The sequence below is a fragment of the Lepus europaeus genome, chromosome X (assembly GCF_033115175.1).
Source record: "Lepus europaeus isolate LE1 chromosome X, mLepTim1.pri, whole genome shotgun sequence".
NCBI lineage: Eukaryota > Metazoa > Chordata > Mammalia > Lagomorpha > Leporidae > Lepus > Lepus europaeus.
In genome coordinates this window covers 88,367,163-88,389,890 of record NC_084850.1, presented here as the reverse complement: position 1 = coordinate 88,389,890, position 22,728 = coordinate 88,367,163, and the positions used below count along the sequence as shown (strand labels likewise).

At 42.7% G+C, this 22,728-nt stretch overlaps 1 protein-coding gene across 1 annotated transcript in view; it reads left to right on the top strand.

The window, feature by feature from the left end:
• AR (androgen receptor) overlaps nucleotides 1–20,325 on the top strand; it is a 191,255-nt gene extending 170,930 nt beyond the window's left edge. Inside the window, exons 4-8 of the mRNA XM_062184530.1 lie at nucleotides 414–701; nucleotides 6,668–6,812; nucleotides 11,441–11,571; nucleotides 12,552–12,709; nucleotides 13,375–20,325. Of these exons, the coding sequence (XP_062040514.1) occupies nucleotides 414–701; nucleotides 6,668–6,812; nucleotides 11,441–11,571; nucleotides 12,552–12,709; nucleotides 13,375–13,530 (878 nt within the window). The 3' untranslated portion in view covers nucleotides 13,531–20,325. The remainder of the gene's footprint in view (nucleotides 1–413; nucleotides 702–6,667; nucleotides 6,813–11,440; nucleotides 11,572–12,551; nucleotides 12,710–13,374) is intronic.
• The last annotated feature ends 2,403 nt before the right edge of the window (nucleotides 20,326–22,728 follow it).

Here is a 22,728-nt window from a genome sequence, read left to right as displayed (position 1 = left end):
CTCTCTCTCTCTCTCTCTCTCTCTCTTTCTGTCTCTCCTTCTCTCTGTGTGTAACTCAAATAAATAAATCTTTAAAAAATGTGTGTGAGTACGTGTGAAGGATAGTTCTTAAGATTTGAGCTTTGAGTTATTTTTGTTTTTTTAAATAATGTAATCTTTGTCATTTCTAACTAATGCCTCCTGCCATGATTCTCATTTTACAGGAGGATAGTCATTTATTTACTTTGGGATGATGAATTAATTTTCATTCAACTGGTATTGAACATCTGTCCTAAAGGAGTTTCGAGTCTGTGACAAGGAAGAATGAGCATCCTTATTTTCTTAGCTCAAGCAGCTTTTAAACAGAGTAGTTGTGCTGTGTGTTCGGGGGCCACTGATCATAATAAATTCAAATGTCTCTTCCTTCCAACTAGCACGGAAGCTGAAGAAACTTGGAAATCTGAAACTGCAAGAGGAAGGCGAGTCTTCCAGTGCCACCAGCCCCACTGAAGATACAACTCAGAAGTTGACAGTATCACACATGGAAGGCTATGAGTGTCAGCCCATCTTCCTCAATGTCCTGGAAGCCATTGAGCCAGGTGTGGTGTGTGCTGGACACGACAACAATCAGCCTGACTCCTTCGCAGCCTTGCTCTCAAGCCTCAATGAACTGGGCGAAAGACAACTTGTCCATGTGGTCAAGTGGGCCAAGGCCTTGCCCGGTAAGGAAAAGGAAATTGATGGCATGGGATAAGAGAGATCACATTAAGGAATACTCCCAGGGCCAGGCAGCATGTCTGGTACTTTCCTGCCCTTTTATTCATGTGGTCATCACCATCACTCTATGGGGAAGGGATTGTTATAATCCTCACTTTAAACATAAGGGAATGGAGTCTCAGAAGTCACGTAGGAAGGCAGCACCATGGAGTATCCCGTATGGCTCACCTAGATGTCTTGTGGTCATGCTTTCATGTTGAATTCACAGTCATGGTTAGCAAACTCCCAATCACATACATACCCCACATGCATCTTAGAGTACCCTTCTATGTATGTACACATAGGCTCACCTTCAATATAATCTCAAGCCTCGTTAACAATCTGACTTCAATGTCCCCTTAAGGAGCTACACCTTGGGCACTCTTCTAGTTTGGTATGGTAGAAAGAACATGGAGTTGGGAGTTAGAACACTTCATTTCTAGTCTTAGTTCTGCTGATAAAACTCATAGTGTGACCCTTCCCCTTATGGGTCTGTTTCTCTGTCAGAATAATGTATAAAAATGATTTAGACTAAATTATTAGGTTAGTGAACAAATTACCAAGTATTTGCCTAATGTCTGGTTGGATATCTCCAGTGATAAAGAAGACACTTCTTCAGTAGGTCATCTATTATTTAAACAAATCTGATTGTTAAAGTATTGCCGCTTAAGGAAACCTTAGAGACCTTCGATCAAAGGATTCACAAACCTTGTTCTAGTAGCTAAGCACTTTGTTTCTCAAAAGCATTATGCAGGGTCAAAGTGGAGCTTTCAGATTTAAAGACATAGTCTATGGCCTGGACCGCACCAGCTCTGGCTCTCTCTCCCTCACTATCCCACGGAAGGCTGAGGTCAATCTTGAAGAGTCTTGGAGCTGTAGGGAGCTCTAGCTCCAAGTTTGAAAACCAATGAAGCATGTGTTTGTTAGAGGTTCATCTAATCCTGAGATTAATTATTCAAAGATTCTTTTGAAATATGACCAACCAAACCTCTTGTGGAGTCAATGATTCACCTGCCTTCTAATAATAACTGCCATTCAAGTGGAAATTTATAGTAAACAGGGCAGTTTCCTATGTGTCGCCTGATTTGATCCTCATGAGAATCCTATAAAATAGAGGTTCTTTCTCCTATTTTACAGACAGGTGCTGAGGTGCTGAGAAGTGATGTGATTGGCTTACAGTTACAATCAGAATGTAGCAGGGCAAGAACTTGAGCCCAGAGCCCCTCTTAATTCCACATTTCTTCCAAGTTACCTGTAGTCTGAAGCACCCCAACAGTTCTCTAGCCCTGGGCTTTACAGTGTTCACTAAAGACCACTTGGATCAGACTGTAGATTTGTTATATTTGAAGACATTGCCTGTTGGCTATGAAGCCCCTATTTTGTATTTTCAACTCGCAAAGTCCAGTTGCAGGCACTAGACCATCACTAACACTTTCACAGTGCAGGAAGCTGAGGTTGACTAGCCAGTAATATCATTGGGGCCCAGCACTGTGGCTCACTAGGCTAATCCTCTGCCTGCGGCGCCGACATCCCGGGTTCTAGTCCCAGTTGGGGCGCCAGTCCTGTCCCACTTGCTCCTCTTCCAGTCCAGCTCTCTGCTGTAGCCCGGGAAGGCAGTGGAGAATGGCCCAAGTGCTTGGGCCCTACACCCGCATGGGAGACCAGGAGGAAGCACCTGACTCCTGGCTTCAGATCAGCGCTGCGCACCGGCCATAGCGGCCATTTTGGGGGATGAACCAACGGAAAAGGAAGACCTTTCTCTCTCTCTCTCTCTCTCTCTCTCTCTGTCTAACTCTGCCTGTCTATATATATATATATATATATATATATATATATATATATAATTGGGAAGAAGGCCCAAGGAATTGTGCTGGATATACACCATGTTAAAACAGAGGGTTCACACAGGGAGGAAAGAAAAAGACCAACAGAAGAGAAAGTTGCTTTAATTCTTATCACTTACTCAGCTGGATGCCTTGAAGTCATGTGTTTGATAGATACCCAGTTAAATCTTTACAAGCAGCTTCTAAATACTTGGCATATCTCATTTTATAGGATACAGAGTCTTTTCCTATATATGATCCCACTTAATCCTAACAACAGCCCTATGAACCATAGAGAATGTTATTTCTGTTATTTCACATGCCAAGGCTTAACTAACTTGCTCCACTGGTCACTTAATACATCAAACAAGAACTTGAGTGCAGACTCTCTGATTTCCAATTTGGTGGTCTTGACAACAGCCTAGTGCAAATGACCATGGCAGAATGTGTATGACTGTAGATTTTCTGGCTTTCTATGACCCAACCTCTAGTATGGGAAACCCTCTCCTTATATTAACAAGTCTGCAAGTCAAATCAATTAGCCATCTACCTTGCTAGGGTAAAGATCTCTGACCTTTAGTTATTCAAAAGAATAGCTTCAAAAGAAGGCTGATTACCACATTCATAAGAACTGTTACATTATCTATAATCACTTACTAATTCAAATAATTTGTTTATTCAATAGATTGAGTTCCTGTCCAGTGTGAGGAACCCTGCTAAGTCACCTGGTCAGATAAATTTTGTTGTAAGCTTTCTGAGATTATTATGATATTTGGAAATTGCATAGTAGGGGACCTGGCACATTAGTAAATTGCAACTATTAATTAGGGGTGATTGAGTAGATTGTGTATACACAGTATATTTAAAATCAAATTATCTTGTTTGAAATCCTAGCTATGTACTGGTTATGAACTTGAACAAATTACTTCTTGTTTTGGTTTGGGTTTTAGGGTTTAGGGTTTTTTTTTTCTACTCTTTCCTTGTTGGTAGAGGTGGTAGAATATTTGCTACCTTAAAAACTGTTATCACCAGATTTCTTTTTTGTTTGAAGAGCATCTAATATAGTTGCTGAGATAGAGTATGTGTTCTTTAAATCGTGGCTTACCATTGTGAGGCTTGAGTGCTAAGTAGCTGTTTTAACTGTGTTCAATTTAAGATAAGCTAGCCTTGCCTGGGAAGCTCATGCATGGACCCCAAGGTTGAATTGTCTTCTTAGAAGACCTTGACTGGCAAGTGCACTAAAGAAGCAAAGATTTCTAAACTATCCCTTTTTTGAGCCTATGCTCCCAGACAAAACACAGGACTACAAATCTCCACTGCAGATTGTAAAAACCTGATGTGAATTGGATGCTAATGAGAAAGTAATTAGAGTATCAAAGAAACTCTCCCTGCTTCCATAAACTGATTGGTGTGCTTCGAAACCTGAGAATGTCTCTTTTCTATCCTAACACAGTAGCAAATATGTATTGAATGGCTGCATGCCTAAGGACATTTGCAGGGCTCAGGTTTCTTACTGTTTCCTTAAGTCTTCCCTCATGGCCATGCTACATGAACAGACGACTTCAAAATCTGGGCATTCAATAGCAGAATATCTTCATCATATTGGATCTATAGGAAAATTAGCTGTCCATGTTGCTGATAGCTGCACAGTCATTAGGCTTGAATGCTGAACAGCTCTCACTAATAACCACTGTGACAGCCAAATGAAGCTTCCCATTTTGTATCATCTTTGTTAGTTCTCTAACATCCCATGGAGGGAAATAGAAGCATCAGTATGGCCAGATTCCTTGATCGTTGCACAGTTTATTCCTCATTCCTCCATGTGCTCTTACAGTTACATGTCCATTCAAAGATAACTGCCAGACTTTCCTTGCTCTCCACTGCCTCCCATCCCAAAAATGCAGGATTTAAGCTCTCGGATCTCTTCTCCAAGAGATACTTGAATGGTATATGCTTAGACCCTGATTCTTGTTTCCTACTAGCAAGGTCAGCTCCAGGCAGTCTGGTAGAGAAGGGCTCAAGAGAGGAAATATTCTGGGGCTTGAGGTTCTAATCAGTCAGCATGTCAGTACACTGGAAGTGGTGGCGGGGTAAGATTGGGAGGTTAGGAGCACAGGGAGTTTTGAATGGGGAACTCTCTAAAATCCCTGAAGTCTGAGAGACTTGGATTCTAAAAGCGAAGAAAGGGAAGCGGGGTGTTTGAGTGGGCAGGGGCCAATGAAGCAGAACAATGTGTCTGGATAGTATAGATTTCAGACCTGAGCATATGGTAAAAGCAAGCCGTGATCTTGGTACTTCCTGAGCTGTGACTTTCAGCAGTGGAATGGACAAACCACTGGCAAAAAAAAATAAGAGCACCTGGATTCTTATCCCTGTTCCAGCCACTGGTAGTCTACATGATCTTAAGCTAGTCAGCTAACTTTTCTTGCCCGCAGGTTCCTTGTTGTAAGCTAGTTGTCATACCACCTACCCTCTGGGCTTATTGTGAGGGCTATCTGAGGTCAACAGGAAAGTGGTAGGCTTGGCCTAAATTCAAGGAAGCATTTTTAGTGAAGTATAGCAACATAAAATTTCCTATAGTTCCAGATTTGTTATGGCGAAGAGAAAGGTAGCACTGCTCCAGATGATCTCTGACATCATGCCTTTACAACTTTAAACATCCAATTTTTGAAACCTTCCAGTAGTATGTGTCCATATCTGTTCTACCTATGTGTTATTGTGGAGGTAGCCTCTGGAAACCTCTGTTCTCTGAGCTTAAGGGAAGTAATTTGGAGATCTTGTGATTTCCATCTTACAAAATAGAATAAAAATTGAGTATCGTTAACTCATCTGTTTAAGTAATATTTCTCAGGTGATAACTTGAATACCTGGACTGTGCTAAGTATAAGGCAAAGAGGAACAAAAAGATATAGTACCTATCTTTTGGAAGCTCTAAATCATGTGGAAGAGACAAGCATGAATACAGGTAAATACTGCTGTAAAATAAGCACTGTAATCGTGTGACTGCACAACATGCAATGAGAAGGCGAATAAAGCATCCTCAAGCTTGCTACTTGAATGTCTTGGAAAAGGCCTCACAGAGGAGGCAGTGTTTGAATGAAGACTTGAAAGATGACTAAGTGTTGATCAGATGGAAAGGCTGTGGAGGGGAAATGCATTCTAGGAAAAGGCAACTGCTTGTGCAGAGATAGCTGAGCTATTAGAGGCATGTGAAGGCATAATATGTTCAACAAGTTGTAAGATTTTCTGAATGACTGGGACTTGAATGGCTAGAAGGCAAGTGGCAAGAAGCTAGTGTAGGCAGGGGTTGTGTTTGTGGGTAGTCGTGGCAGTGGAGTAGGAAAATAAGAGGGACAAGGTACCTGTTTCATAAAAGAATGGAGAGAATGAGTTTGATCAAGAAATAGGGTCAAAGAGAAGAGAGGGAGCCCGGAGGTGCTGTAGAGAAGGCAATGGCTGTCAAGGTGTCTCCTAGATGTTGAAAAGTACAGATATCCCTCTCCCAGTTTTGTTAAAGGAATCGGATCAAATTACAGCTAGAAAAGAGCTTTGTAAAGTGAAAAGTGTGGTTGTGTGTGAGAAGTGATTGTTCCACTGTATCTTCAGAAGGCAATTGAGAACATAGGCTTTGGAGTCTAGACCACTTTTACTTTGGAACTTGATCTGCTGCTTACCAGCCATATGTTCTTGGACATGTTCCTTCACCTCTCTTTGACTCACTTTTACTAATTCACAGAATGGAGTTAGTGATAATACTTGCTTTACTCATTTGCCTTGCAGATTGAAGGAGGTAATATATGTAAAGTGCTTAGAAAGATTCAAACATTGAAAGCAGTAAGTGCTAGATTATTATTCTCTTCCAACTGACAATGCACTTTTTGTCTCCATCATCATCTCACTTGAGCAGCTCAGTGAAGCAGGGATGGCAAGGAATATCAGACCTACTACATACTTTGTTATCTCCCTCCACCCTTCAGAAAACAGCCTTAATGACTCCTGAGGCTCCTCAGGGGCCACCTAGTGCCACAATCTCAGCCTAGGAGAGGCCCACGATTGTCACAGACCATCAGTGCCCAGAATGACCACTGCCTTTCTCCTTTCTCTTGCAGGCTTCCGTAACTTGCATGTGGATGACCAGATGGCAGTCATCCAGTACTCCTGGATGGGACTCATGGTGTTTGCCATGGGCTGGCGATCCTTCACTAATGTCAACTCCAGGATGCTGTACTTTGCCCCTGACCTGGTTTTCAATGAGTAAGTTCCCTGGGTCCAGACAGCACATAAATGCAGTAGCCTGGCCAGGCCTGCTTGGTGGCTATGGTGATGCGGCCAACAGTGGAGTTTAAACCATTTGACCTACAGATGGCGCAGTGGAGGTCCCAGCCAGCCAGTTCAATCTGAGGGGAGCTTTGCCCTGACTGGAAGGTCAAATGGTGGGAAGCAAGAGCAGTGTTGCTGAGGCCACCCCTTTCCCATCCAAGACCCAGTCCTGAGCTTGTGGTTGTACTTCTGATTTGTAGCTCATCTCAGGAACTCATGTAAAAATTCCTCCTCTTCAATCTGAGAAACATCCGGAAGAGGCAGAGAGACTCTGGTTGTGAGGAATAACATTACTTTGATCCCTTTGCTACCCACAGAGGACTACTGTGAGTCACCATTTGTGCAGCAGCTACTTTATTCCAGGACTATACTAGATAGTTCAAATACTTTCTAAAATCCTATCTCAGTTAAGTCCTCATAGTAACCTGATCTCTCCTTTTTATAGAAAGCTTCCCCTCCCCCTGCTTTTTTATGGGTGGGGAAAGTCAAGCTCAGCAAAAAGACATGACTCACTCAAGGTCACACAGCTAGTGCATGTGGGATACAAGATTCAAAAGTATGTCAGGAGCAGGAATTGTAGTACAGCAGGTTATGCCACTTCTTGGGATGTCCATATCCCATATGCAAGCCCTGGTTTGAGTCTGTTACTCCACTTCCAATATAGCTTCCTACTAATGCACTTGGGAGGTAGGGGAATAATTATCTCCTATCACCTGGATGGTCCTTGCCACATATATGGGAGACTGACATAGGCTTCCTAGCTTCAAGCTTTAGCCTGGCCCAGCCCTAGCTGTTCTGGGTGTTTGGAGAGTGAACCAATGGGTGGATGGCTCTCTCTCTCTCCCTCTCTCTCTCTCTCTCTCTCTCTCTCCCTCTTTCTCTCTGTCTCTCCCATCCTTCTTTCTCTCATTCCATCTTTCTCTCCCTCTCTGTCATTCTGCTTCTCAGTTAAAAAAAAATTAAAAATAAACAAATCTTTTTAAAAATGTCAGCATTACATCCAGCTCTTCTTCTACCTCATGGTGATGACTGATGAAGAAAAGCAGCTCTACCAATCTCCAGCTGTGTACCCTGGCTCTGCCATTTCCCTTCCCTTAAGCAGATTTAATTAGTGCCTGCCTTGCCACCAGCTTTAATTATTCTTTATTAATTTAGCTATAGGCACAGATTTTGGACTTCTATACTTTTCCGCTAAAATCTCAGTTTTCATACTGCCTACATCATCATATTTGGACAAGATCTTTAATCTTGACCCTCTATTTCCCCATCTGCCAATAATAGTAGAACCCTTTTGAATGTTTAATTATGACAAATAAATGGGAAGTAATGGATGTAGAATATCCGGCCCATAGAAGGGAAGAAATAAAGAGAAATAAATTCTTTTCCAATTCCTTCTTTGCTTAATAGTGGTAATCTTCTCTACATCTACTGTTTGAGGTCACTCTCAATGACATTATTTTATGAAGCTAGTCAGAAAAACCTTCCCAAGGATTTTGAATTAGTCTCACCGTAGGGACTCCTTTTGGTCAGAGCAGGAATTGATCTTTCCTCTCCTTCATCCCTTTAGCACAGAAGAGCCATCAAATAAAATCTACAGGCCATTGGTTCCTTACAGTACAGAAGTGCCATGCAAGAGAAGGTGACCGTCCCCAGATGCCCTTTCCCAACCCTGCCAGCCCTGCTAGCCAGAAGCTAAGAATAACCACTGGGCTTTTGGCATCACCCACTTTGTGGTTTCCAGACCTCCAAAGAGTTACATGTGATGCCATCTTCTGGGGGTAGGCCTTGAAAAACTTCCTGCATGCTTATCTTCTACCCCCAAACCCCTAATGTCATTGAGTGATTGAATCAATTTCTTGAGTACCTGCTCCATCTTCCTCAGAGTCCTGAGAACTTTGAAATTTTGAAAGGTGATGATTGGTGACTTTCTAAGTCCCTATCTCCTTCTCTGTCTCTGAGAAAGCATACGAAATCCCACCCCAGCTTTCTGACTCAACCAAACCCATCATATCAACACATGCAACAGCGCTACCCCCAGTAGACCGATCAAGTTCCAGGGCTCTTAAAACAACCAGTAGCCTCTTCTTCCTATTGGAACTCACTGTATTAGAGTTCTCAGGGTCTCCACAAAGATCTATAGTAGTGTTTCTCAATATGGATGCTATTGACATTTGGAGAAGAATAATTTTTTCATTGTTCAAAACATCCCTGCATATTGGTATGCTGAGCATCCTAGCACCTGTGCACTACCTACTAAATAGGATTCTAGTCACTCTGATGGCTCCAGATGCCCCAACACATCTCTAGTGGGCACTGTTGAGAACCACTCGTTGCTACCAGTCTCATCAAGGTACCCATGGGGATTCTGAAGGCCAAAGAGAAGGAGAAGGACTTACCCAAGCTGGGCCAAACCATTTACTGATCTCTCTGGGCCCAATCCCTGTCATCAACCCTGTTTTCTTCTTTCCTTCCCTTTTTATCAGACCATGTGCTATAAGGATAATTAACCTGAACCCTAGTAATGTGATCTTGGATAAATTACTGAATTTCTCTGACCTTCAAATCTTGTCTGCAAAATGATGAATAGTATCAGAATAGCATCTTCCAACATATCATTTATGGAACATTTACTATGTGCCAGTCACTGTATTCAGTGTCTCCCAGTCTTCATTTTCCACTCTCATTTCTGCTTCTCATTTGCTACCTGCCACTTTCTTCTCCATTGACTTTAACTCTCTTTTTTCCCTTTGCCTTTTCTTTCCCCTTCCTGTTCCCTTTCTTTCTGAATTACTTCCTTTGCCTTTTGCCCTCCACACCCTACATTCTCCAGCTTCTCTGTTCTGAGAACCTGAAGCAATTTTCTAGGAATCTTCCATACCAGGATAATGATCTTAATGAACAAAACACTGCCATGTTGGCTCAGTAGAGGTACGGAAATACAGTGGAGTCTGGAGTAGGCCCATGCCCCAGGATCAGCAGATCTTACTGAAAAACTCTCTAGAGTTGGAGCAGACATTTGATGCACTGTTTAAAACACTGCTTGGGATACCCAAATCCCATATCAGAGTGTCTGGGTTTGAGTCCTGACTCTCATCCCTATTCCAGATTTCTGCTAATGGTCACTCTGGGAAGCAGAAAGGTTCAAGTATGTGGGTCCCTGCCACCCACACAGGTGACCCAGATTGAGCTCCTGAATCCAGGCTTTAGAGTGATAGGCCCTGTCTATTTTGGGCATTTAAGGAGTAAATCAAGAGACAGAAAATATCTCTCTTGCTCTTTTTTTTTAATCTGCCTTCAAATAAATTAAAAAAAGACTTAAAAGTCTTATGTAGTCAAAGAGCTTGGGACAACACTGTTCTGGTCAACTGACTTGTAATACCATCTTTAGATGGTATTATTATTACCTCTTTGTAATTGGGCTTTAACCTGAACTGAATAATTCTACACTGTCTCCTTTCCTCTTTCTCCAGCAGGGCCAAACATCTCTCTAAGATAGATTTCTGAGCTTCCACACAGGCAATACCAGGCCTTCTTGGCCTATGCACCAGGCTAGTGACTTGGGGACCAAAATGTCAAACCACAGCCTTTAGGATCCATCTGGGAAGTCCTTGTCCTTACCACTTAAGTGTGTGTCAGATTTCTTTTCCCTTATCCACATGCTATGAGTTTCTATCTTAAACACACACACACACACACACTTAATTTCTTAAGTTCTGAAACCCAGAAGGCCTACTAGCAGGAGGATATCCTGTCTTCTCTGAGAGGCATGCCATGGCCAGTCACAGAACAGAGAGGTCACTCCCCTCTGAAAAGTTTTCCAAGCCTTGCACATTTCCCCACATAATTTATAGGTGATAATGTGATGATCTGTTTACAAGTCACTATAATAAAAGCATCTCACATGTGTTTACAGATCCCAAACTGGGGTAACGAACAGCCAGTATATGAGGTAGAGGTTCCACTTCAGCAGGGAACATTGAAATTAGACAGTCAGCAACCCTCCCTGGCAGACGTAAGAACTGGAGCTCAATTAGAAAGAACACTGTGGAAACCACATCATTGGGGATTTTTGAAGAAATGACTCAATTGCTAGCATGAGAAATGGCATTTAAACCAAGAGGCAAGCAGGAGGAAGAACACCTGTGATCACTTGCAAATCTTTAGTCCTTATGTTAAGAACTGATTGCTGGCTCCTTTCCTCTAGAATTCTCCCAGGTTGGGCTGCCTGGGATGCAGCTTCTAGCTCTAGCTGTGATGCTAAAACTGGAGGCAGACAAAGTGCTTGTCCAATTCTGTTCATTTGGTTGTGCTTTCCTGTCCCTGTCTAGAGCAACAGAAGGTGCAAGGAAACCTGGAATTTCCATATATTGACCCATATTCTGACCAGAGAAGATGAGTGAAAAAGGAACATCCTTGTTCCCTGTCACTGAAGCATCAACAGAGAAACAACAAGCTTTCTTTGGAGACCATAGGGAAAGAGGGCAACTATAGACATTCCTTCTGGACTTAACTTTAAGTCTCATTTAACATTCCTCTTCTTCCCTTGTGTGTTTCCTTCCCAGGTACCGTATGCACAAGTCCCGGATGTACAGCCAGTGTGTCCGAATGAGGCACCTCTCTCAAGAGTTTGGATGGCTCCAAATAACGCCCCAGGAATTCCTGTGCATGAAAGCCTTGCTACTCTTCAGCATTAGTAAGTGCTTAGAGGTGCAGGGAATGCCCCTGGGGGCGTGGAAGTTCAGAGGGGTCACTTTTACCATTAAACAATTATCAGAGAGAAGTCAGTTCCTGGACATTTCCATTCTTTCCCCCATCCCCTCCACTTTCCATCAGCATCCTGTATCCTAATAAAGACCAACTTCATGGATAGAGGTCAATTTCTTTACCAGAGTTCATCCTCCATCAGTTCTCCACCTACTCCCAATTTCTCTTTGGGATAAGACCTCGTGGCTGAATATACTAGATCACTGAACATTTCTGCAGCTTTGGCTATAGAGTAAGCAGGGACTGCTTTGTATGTGAGATCTTCATAAAGTTCATGGAAAATGTATATTATGGACAAACCATGCATACATTTCAATATTTTGTGCACCAAAATGAACTCCACACTTTAATTTCATTTTCCATGGACTTTTGGTAGTACCCTTATACTCTTTCCTTGCAGGATAGTACAGCAAGAGGGATTTCCTCTTCTGCCAACAGGAGGAAATCTATGTGAGCAACTCAGAAGGGTTCTTTTTGAAAGCCAAGGAATCCTTTGTTAATATCTCCCCTAAGCGCAGTACTGCCTTTGCCTCTGTGAAGGAGAAAGGAGGCAAAATTGGATATGCAAAGTCATGTGTTTTAGTTTGCTAAATCAGAACTGAACTGTGAATGACATAAAATGTAAGATCCTAAGAAATGGGTACATGAGAAGAGTATAAAGAGCAAAGATTCAGTTAATTTTGTTTCCTTGACTCCCTTTCAGATTGCGTCCAGCTATACTTTTCTCTGAATTCTCCATGAGAGATTTGAAGGCCCCAGACACACAGACTTCAGCTGATAGGAAGTCAAGTAGATGTTCCCTCCCTGTGTGGGTGGGGGTCAAGTTTGTGGTCAGAAAATTTGGTGTTTTGTCTAATGCTCCTTCGTGGGCATGCTTCCCCTCCCCATTCTGTCTTCATCCCACATCAGTTCCAGTGGATGGGCTGAAAAATCAAAAATTCTTTGATGAACTTCGAATGAACTACATCAAGGAACTCGATCGTATCATTGCATGCAAACGAAAAAATCCCACATCCTGCTCAAGGCGCTTCTACCAGCTCACCAAGCTCCTGGACTCTGTGCAGCCTGTAAGCAAATGATGGAGGGTGCTTGATCAAGGAGAGCAGCCTGATAGAGCGATGTGATAATATGATCCTCTTGGGTCTGGCACCACCTACTAGGTGGTGCTTCCATTCGCCTATGCCTTTGAGTGTAGTCCAGAGAAAAAAATGCAATAGTGAAGAGGGGAACACAGGTCACTGTGTCTCAGCTGGATGTTGTGAAAGGGGTGGAGGAGCTGAGGACAGAGCAGCTGGGACTCAGGGGAAGGGCTTCGAGCAGATGAATACTCCAGGCAGACAAAACAGATCTGGGTGTTGTTCCTTTTCTTCACAGTCATGTGCATATGAACTCGCCTGTGTGTGTAAGAAGGAGTGAGGATGTGTGTGTGTGCGTGTGTGTGTGTACTGTGAAAGAGAAACATCCAGGCCTGAACCAGAGAGCTTGCAATGGTGTAAGTGATCTCTTGAGAGCCCTCAAGGACTCCCTGGAGACCATTTCTCACTCTCTCTTTCTCTTTCTCTTACTCGCACTCATACACACACAGCCTCCTGGGGAAAGATCAAGAAGATGGGCGGGGACAAAAAAACTGAAAGAAGCAGAGATAAGAGATGGGGGGAGAGTCTGGCAGAAGTCAACGCCTTGTCAACCCTGTTTTTTTTTCTCTCTCTCTCTCTCTTATTGTCCCCTGCAGATTGCAAGAGAGCTGCACCAGTTCACTTTTGACCTGCTTATTAAGTCTCACATGGTGAGCGTAGACTTTCCAGAAATGATGGCAGAGATCATCTCTGTGCAAGTGCCCAAGATTCTTTCTGGGAAAGTCAAGCCCATCTATTTCCACACGCAGTGAAGCTTTGGAAGTGTCCATTTCCCTACTCCACCCCACTCCTTTTTTCTGATGTCTTCTGCCTGTTATAACTGCACTACTTCTCTGCAGTGCCTTGGGGAATTTCCTCTATTGACGTACAATCTGTCATGAACATGTTCCTGAGTTCTATTGGCTGGGCTTTTTTTTTTCTCTTTTCTTCCTTTTTTTTCTTCTTCCCTTTCTGACTCTCCCATGGCACCTTCAGACTCTGCTCCCTCTTGTGGCTACTATCTGTGTTTTGAATGGTGTTGTATTTCTTTAAATATATGATGATCCTCACGTGGCCCAGTTTAAAGTTGTGCTTGTTTACAGCACCATGCTGTGAGCCAGCCACGCAAACATTTACTTACCTATGCCACGCCACGGGAAGTTTAGAGAACTAAGAGCATCTGGGGAAAATAAACAAAAACAAAACCAAGGAAAAAAAAGCAAAAGACAAAAAACTCAACAGAAAAAAAAAGAACCTTGCTAGGATTTTTTTTTCCTTCTTAAAAAATGGAAATAAACAATAGAAATCCCCAATGAGGCCAACAGTGACTAGAAGAAGGTGAAAATTGCAGGCCCATGGGGAGTCAGTGCTTTGGTTTCCCCTCCTCCTCCCTGGAAGACTTTATTTTTGCCAATGGCTATTGCCATTAGAGGCTAGGGTGATCTCGAACCGAGTTGGAGGGGGGGTGACAGAGCTAGGAGAGGACCAGGAGGGCAGATAGATCACTATTAACTGCCCACAGCCTTGGTCCTGGAGTGAAATTCATTGTAATACAGATGTGCTTCTTGTTTGAAAACTTGTCTGCATGTAAACACCTTCCCATCTCAAATCTTCTCTCTCATCCTCTACCTCCATCCTCAAATTGACTCTCAATGGCTTTCTAAGAGCTTTGAGTTGAATGTTATCTTTAGCCAAAACTTGGCCGCTTCCACTGAAGAGTCAGACCACTGAGAAGATGAGGAGAGCTCTGACCCTTTAAGGCTCCATTTGGATCCAGGACTGATTTCCCATGTGTGATCCAGGGAGAAGCTTGCAGTTGGAGTCAGAGGAAAAGGAAGTGATGACTTAGCTATTCCTCTGCCTAGGACATTGACCTCTCACTAATACCACTCCTTCTCCCATCTTTAAAATACCTGAATGAAGTTTTCTGTCAGACTTCATGTGGCCACAAGCTCTCTCCACAGTCCCTTTAGTGTTTTGGGGGGACTGAACTTCACTACATTGCATTTCAGTCATGGTGGTGATACTTGTTCACTTCTTTGGGCTTGTCCACAGACTCTTTGCTAAGAGACCCACCACCTCCAAAATGGCTAGCAGGCCAGCAGCACTGACATCTCTCTGTAGTTGACTATAGTCTCAAAACTTTCTCATCAACTGTCAGATCGCTGGAGCCCTTCCACAAACTGGTAAGATGGTATCAGAGGGATAGGACAAGTGAGCGTCTTGCCCTTGTCCACCGGAGCTGATATCCTCCCACCATGTGGACAAATGTCCATTCCTTCTTCAGAGGGGCTAATGCAGCTACTCAGATCAAAGTTGAAAAAAAAACTCAGTTACCAAGGATGAACAAAGGCATTAGAACCAGAGACCCTGTAAATGCTGTACTTGCCACCCAGCATATCCACGTGCAGAAGTCATGAGAAGAACCAAGAGGAGACGTTGACTTTAGGCAAAACCTAAAGCCAGATGGGAACCATCCGGCGAGGTTACTTACCATTCTCCTCTGCAGCTGATTCGGGGCTCTCACATTGGCCATACTCCGATTCCCCACCATTGTTGCTGCCTATCCATTAGAGGGAGGTTGAAATATTGAGATGTTCTTCAGAACTTTGGCTTCCTTTGGAAAGTTCCGGTTGGTGTGACTTTAGTAGGCTGCACCCTGTAAACTCACGATATGTTCCCAGGACACTGATTTCATATCATGCTTTGGGACACCTCTGTTCTGTGGATTTTGTTCCCCAACCTCAAATGCGAAGAGGAATGTCCACCTATTTTGCTTTTCATCTTGACCACCACCTCTTCACATGGCTGATCATATGTTAAACTCAAGAAATCAGGGGCAATTTCCAAGCTGCCCATTTTTCAGTTGGTTCACTCTACTTGTTGAGAAGATAGATTCAGAATGACATGATTTATCCACATGGGTTTCCATGGTTTTCTGTGTTGACATTAATAACCAAATAAACTTTCAAAACAACTTCTTTAAATAATAAGGGATAGGGGAACCTAAAATGGGTGACATGCCAATGCAAGATTGCTGGGCAAAACTAAAGATAGCAGAGTCCCTTTCAGGGGTAGGATAGAGAGATTCTGATTTTCTTTCTGTAACATCATCTGATTTATGTAGAGGATCACTTCTAGCTGTTTTAAACAGAAAAAAAAAATCACCACTCTTTTCAGTTAAACTAGGTTACATTTTAATAGCTCCTTTGCATTTGTTTTAAAGCGATTTTCATCTTTTGTGGTACACAGACTCAATTGTATCTTTCTAATAACTATCCTTGTAAATACTAGAGGCTCTTCTTTCCATATCTCTATCAAAATCATCTTGATGGATTGCCCAAATTTGACCCTTTATGAATATATGTTCTTTATTTGCAAAAGCCAAAAAAATCAAGTGAAACAGCATTGTAATTCAAAGCAACAACAACTGGTTTGCTCTGAATTTCCAGATGGCAAGACTAAGGAAAAATGGTCTAAACAAGGTTTTTAGCCTACTGTTACTGCACTGGGGTTTGAGTGAGCAAAGGAGGTTTCAGCTTTGTTGTTCTCCCATGGATAAAAAGGGGAGGATTTTTTTATCTTTCTTTCTTTCTTTCTTTTTTTCTTTCTTTTTTTGCCATTGATGTTCCAGCCAGTATAATAGACAGAAGTCTCATTTTGCACGCACTCTGCTCTACAGAGTTGATGTACCGCTGTGCTCACCCTTGAAGAACTGGTCTCCCACAACCATTCACCTGGTGAGCTGGAAGATGAGGATCATCTACTGGACAAGTCACGGGAAGCATCTCCAAAGAAGTTTGCAGGGCTTGATGTACACGGAGAGTGAGGAAGAAAAAAAGAAGGAGCAAAGAGAGGAAGGCCCAGCTGCTGACAGCTGCCAAAGTCATGAACTCTGTGGTCAAAGAAAAGAGCCCTGTGGCAGTTTCAACTCTCATTCATTGGGCTTCTTGCCTGGGCCTGGCCTCTGAGCTAACATGGGGGTTAGATTCTTTGTTCCATAGCTTTTCTATGCCACAGGCAACATTGTTGTTCTTGGAAAGTTCATTATTTTTTTAATTACCTTACTCCAAGAAAGGGATTTTTGGAAGGATTCTGTCATATATCTTTGAAAAATGAAAATCAGTAGTATGTATATTTTTATGTATGTTCACTGGCACTCAAAAAAACAAAAAAAACCAAAAAACAAAAAAAAAAAACCAAGAGCTTCACTCTGTCCTTTGGGTAGTTGCTGAGGTAATTTTTCAGGTTAACAAATAATGTGCTGATGCTAAAATCCCTCCCTGTCCATACTCTTTCTAAAGACTTACAGACATATATAACAGGATGTATTTGACTTGTACTTTAAGAGAAAGTATGTCCACCATCTACCTGATATTGACACTACAAAATGACCTAACTTTGAGCTTCAGGAAGATTCTGAACATCATTTTCATGAGGCACAGCACAGATGTGGCCTTGTTCCCCCTTTTCTCCCTTGATATTCAGCAGGACACAAAGCCCAAGCCACTCCCTCTGCCCCTTTCTAGCCTGTGCCAGCACTGCATTTCATGAGACCTTCTCCAGACAATCTACTAAGTATCCTGCATATCTTGCATTTTTTTTTTCTGTTCTCCCTTCACAACCTTGCAAAACAAGAGAATGACTACTCATTGTCCTATGCCAGTGACCCAGGTGAGAGGGCACTGGGCCAAGGGAGTCGTTTCCATGCTTGACCCTGTGTGAAGGGTCACGAGAACCAGAAATACTAAAGCACCAGATCCTGTCCCCATCTTAAAGTCAAATCAAGCCATTTAGCATGTGCAATTTCTTGGAAAAGAAAGTTTTTCCCCTTGATGTCCTTATAGGCATACCTGTTCTCACCACTGATCTCTTTGAAATTCTTTGAAAGTACTGTTTAAAAAGACAGAAAAAGATTTGAAAGCATCACATTATGTAACCAAAGATTACAGTGTATCTGCTAAGATGCCAAAATTTTTAAGGGCAGGGAGGGAGCAAGCATTAGTACCATTTTGGTAAGCTATCCAAAGACAGACTAACAGACTTTGCTGGTGACTGACTTTTAAGAGTTTTGTAGGGTTTTTTCCTCACAATATGCATTTTTAGAAGAGTTGAAAATTATTTGGAAAACATGGGATTGTGGGTCCTTCATTAAGTGATTTTATAAGCAGAACTAGCGTTCCTTTTCTCTAATAATTGCTAAGCAAATTCTTGAAGCTCCATCAATGCATGGTTGGAAATAGAGCTGGTCTTGGCCACTGTGTTTTCTGTTGCCCATGTAAGCTTCTCTGAAGATGTGAAGCCCTTGTTGAGAAGGGATGTGTTTAAAGGACTAGATTTTGCACTAGAAGGACAGCAGGCAGAAACCCTCATTTCTGCCCAACTTGGATGGCATAAAAAGTTTTCTGCAGTTTAAGGCAGAAAGTTGAAGTATATTGTAAATGAGTATTTGTATCCATGTTTCAAAATTGAATTATATATATATAGATATAATGTGTTCTAATAGCTTTATCTTTCTCTGCACCTTTATGTTTGGTTCCAGGTCATATCCAATGCCATGTGCTTGTGAGAGAGGCTGTAGTTACATTTTGGTATCTCTCTCAGAATGGACAAGACACCTGGATTGATCGAAAAATTAAGAGATCTCTGCCCTGGTTGGGCCTGAACTCCAGGTCTTGTGAAGGGACAGAGTGGGGGAAAAGCATCGGGTACATGATGTATTGCACTTTACTGACATAAGACAGATGAATGTGGAAAGGATGGTGAAGACTCATTGGACCTGACTGAGATTTCCCATAGGGAAGGCTCATGCTTAGAGCTGAAGGCCTGCCCAAGTAACTGGCCAGTCACCCCCTATTGGGACCTGAGCCTTTGGGAGAAGGAAGGCTGTTCCTTCGTCTTCGCCATCCTTGTCAGAAAAGGGCGGTTGCCTGCACTTGGGAACCTGGAGCAAGTGCTCCATCTTTAACACCAATTCCCTCCACTGCGATTGAGGTGCTCTTGCTACTGGGTGTCTCTGTGCTTTCATTCTGGTTTTGAATATGTTCTGTAAAGACTTTGAAAAATGCTAATGTGTTTTTCTCTGTTAGAACTTGTCAGTGTAATAGAAGTTGTATCTCTGTAGGTATACAGGTCCACCTCTGCCCACGGTTGGGGTGTTTCTCTTTGAGTATGAGTTCAACACTGGGATATGTTACTCAGAGCCTCCCAACTCTCAACCATTTCTAGGTGAAGGCAGACGCATCCATATTAGCCACTCTTCCTCAGACATTTCAGCAAATATCTGAACAAATTGCACCAAGTTATTTGGAATTCCTCCATCCCCCCCCCCCCAAAAAAAAAAGGCTGCGGTAGCTATTTGAACATTTAGGTGGAATTTTAGAATGAAAAACAGCCTTCGACCCAGCTTCGATTTTTCTTCATTTTATTTGGCCAGAAAGTATGTAATGTGCATCAGTTGGTTTCCAATTCCAAACTAGTCTAAGAGGGATATGGGTTTATTTCTTTGCCCATGTTTCCTAGCCTTTTATGGCGTTAAATGAGAAACGGTGAAATAAGTGGCCCTTGTGGCCTCAAACAGTTCCCACATGAGCTACTTAACTAAATAGTCATGTAGCTGGAGATTCCATTGACCATTGACTGGAACACACACATGTACCATACCCTCCAAGGAAAGACCATTCTGAAATGTGGTTGCTTCTGTGGCAGTGCCCTTTCTGGCTGCTGCCTCACAGACTGGGACCCTGTAGTCGGCACAGGAGACAAGCCAGGCTTGAAGTATCTTACAACCTTAGCCCTTGGTGCTAACTGTCCTGCAGTGGAGTGCCTATAGGGTTGTCCTGGCCCATAAGCCACTTTGGTGCTGAGAGCAGCCACCATCAGGATGCCCCAAGCAAACACACACACACAACAAAAACCAAGAATTCCCTTGCCACCCAGTGACACCTTTCTGCTTTCTCCTAGACTGGAACATTGATTAGGGAGTGCCTCGGACATGACATTCTTGTGCTGTCCTTGAGATTAATTTGGCAGCAGGAGGGAACAGACTATGTAACCAGAGATAAGAATTAATTTTCGATGTTGAGGGAAAAAAGAAAGACAAAAGAGAGAGAGAAAGAAAACATCATACAAAGTCGTTTTGTTTTGTTTGGTTTGGTTTTTCTGTTTTTTACAAAAAGAAACTAATTTTGCTTGAAACTTCTTTTGACGGGGCTTCACAGTGGCCCTTGGCCTCCATTGGGCAGCAGAAGCAGCCCCAAGCGCTAGTGTTCTGTTCTCTTTTTGTAATTTTGAAATCTTTTTGTTGCTCTAAATACAATTAAAAAAATGGCAGAATCTTGTTTGTTGGAATACATGTGTGACTCTGGATTTGTCTCTGCGTCTGCTTTCAGAAATGTCATCCACTGTGTGAATTATTGCCTTACTGATCTGCCAGCTAAAACTTGGCCTCAGCCTCTGGTGTGGCTGCGGGCTCAAGTTATTGTTAACAAAGAGACCCTACAAAAGCTGCTAATGTCCTCTTATCACTGTTGTTAATTTGTTAAAACATAAAACCATCTAAAATTTCAGATGAATGTCATCAGGGTTCTTTTAATTAGCTCTTTTTATTGACCAGCTTTTTTGAAGTCAAGCATTGGTATCATGCCCAGTGGCCTTTTATGCTACTTTCATTTTCATATATTTTCAGGAAAAATCTTTTTGCAGGGTTTTTAGATTTTCCCTGTGTTGGCCTTAGCGTAGGTTGACATGGGACCTCAAAAATAACAGTAAAAATCACACATGGACATTGGCTGCCCATCACAACCTCTCCTGAGAAAATCCCAAGCTTGCCAGCTGCTACAAAGCCAAGCAGGGCCCAACAGCTTACACTCACATTCTCGTGCTTGTGAGAGCATAAAATGGTGGCGTCACTGCCTAGTTGTGAACAATACTCAGATAATAAGTTCATAACCTGTTTTTTACAGTTCATGCCATCCTGGACCACTAAGATCGAATCCAAATCAGTCTTCTCTTGGGGATTTCAGCTCAAGCAAGTCCCCTTTCTGTCACTCCCCAGTGCGAGTGCTTCTAAGATTCCAAATTGAATTTCTGTATGTTGACTTACAGGCCATCAAGGAGGTGTCACGGATTTGTTCTGGATGTTCCATATGCCTCAAGGTCCTCTCTAGTAATAGGGGTTATCACCATACATCCCTCCCCCCAGGAAGTGTTGGAGATTCAGTGAGAACACATGTGACACAGCTGCTAGGTTGTTTGCTCTGGCTTTATTCCTTGTACAAATGCCAGAACCCGAGGGGTCCCACTCTGAACCATGTTTATCATTGACTACCTAAGAGTAGATGAAGTTCTCAATTTTTTTCTTGAGATCAGTGCTTGATGAAGAGAAGAGGAAAATGAGAAATTCATGGGATATGGGTTTGTGAGTGTCTTAAGTAAGAAACAGAGTGTATGTTTGTGAGTTGTGTGTAAGTCAGAGTCTGCCTCCAGAGGAGCCCCCTCGGATCACCATTATGCAGTCCTCTTCTTATACATCTATAGAGAATAACCTAAGAGCCCCCTTAGCACATCATCACTCATCATTCAGATCCTACCTAAAGTGATGATGTGGTTAGCATAGGTTTTCCAAGGAGTAGCAAAGCAAAGTCAGGGAGCCTTGGGACACCTAAGTTGAAAAGAACCTGGATTCAGGAGTCCTATATATAACTTGCTCACGGTCACACAGCTAGTGTATCACTAGGATTCTGGCCCACTAGGAGTCACTAGATGACACTAGGAATCCCTCTGCCTTTTCCAGTTTCTCCTATGTAAACTATCTATATTGGGTGATGAATAGGACTAGATGAGAAGTGGCTTCCGGTGTAGGCACAACGGTTACTGCAAACTACAATAATGTCTTCATGATTACGTAAGGTGAAAGGAAAGGGACATTTACTACCCTGAGAAGAGTTCTGGAGCTAGAATCACAAACATTCACAAAACAGATAGGGGGCAGAGGGTCAAAACTTCAGTTGAGTCCCATGTAATAAAAGATGCCAGATCTTTGATGGATAAGGAAGAGGCTCAAATGTGAAATAATTTGTTTACCATTGAAATTATACCGTGAATACCAGAGATAAGTGGGAGTCAAGCCCCAGTCCATGCACTATCTGTGCCTTCAGTGACTTTACAATCTATTAAAATTCCTTAGGCCAGACGATCTGGGACTTCAACCTACCACACCCCCTGCTGCCCATCCCACATCCTTCCCTTCAAAGAGATTGGACTGATCTCTGATTTAGAATAGCTGCCTTTAAGACGTTTGACATTGTCTAACCCAAACTTATTTTTCACATGAGGAAGCTCAGCCACGAAATTTGATGGATGTTACTGTGAACTAGGATCTGTGGCCAGAGACCATCCCTAGAACACTCAGCTCCTGGCCCTTTCATGTGACTGAAGGCAGTCTGTCAAGGTGGCAGAGCACCTGCAAACCCCTACCATCCCCTTTCATGCTGTCTCATAGCTCGGAAGAGTCTCCGTATTTTCTTGTCTGGCTCTCACGTATGCAGAACAAGATTCTCAACCCTAACCACAATACTTACTCCACCTACCACCTGCTCTAAGTGACTTTCTTCATGCTGCTATAGGGGAGGGTTAAAGGAGACAAGTTTTATAGGAACTGGAATAGGGACTGCAGAAGCAATGAGAAAGATTTAAAAGACACGCTGAGGAATGAGAACTTGGCTTTCTGAGTTAATAGGCAGATGCAGATGATTCAAATCCTCAGATTATCCTGTCACCATTTTTCAGGCCGCAGCCTCGCCTGTTGTCTCACTTCTTCCCCAGGGGCCTTCAAGCTAGGAGAAATCATTTGTGGAACTCAATCTAGCTGCCAATCAGCAAGGCTCCACACCAAAAACAACTGGTTTAAACCAGATTGTGCACATAGCTCTCCCTGCACTCCCATTGGAGCAGTTCTCACTCATATGTGG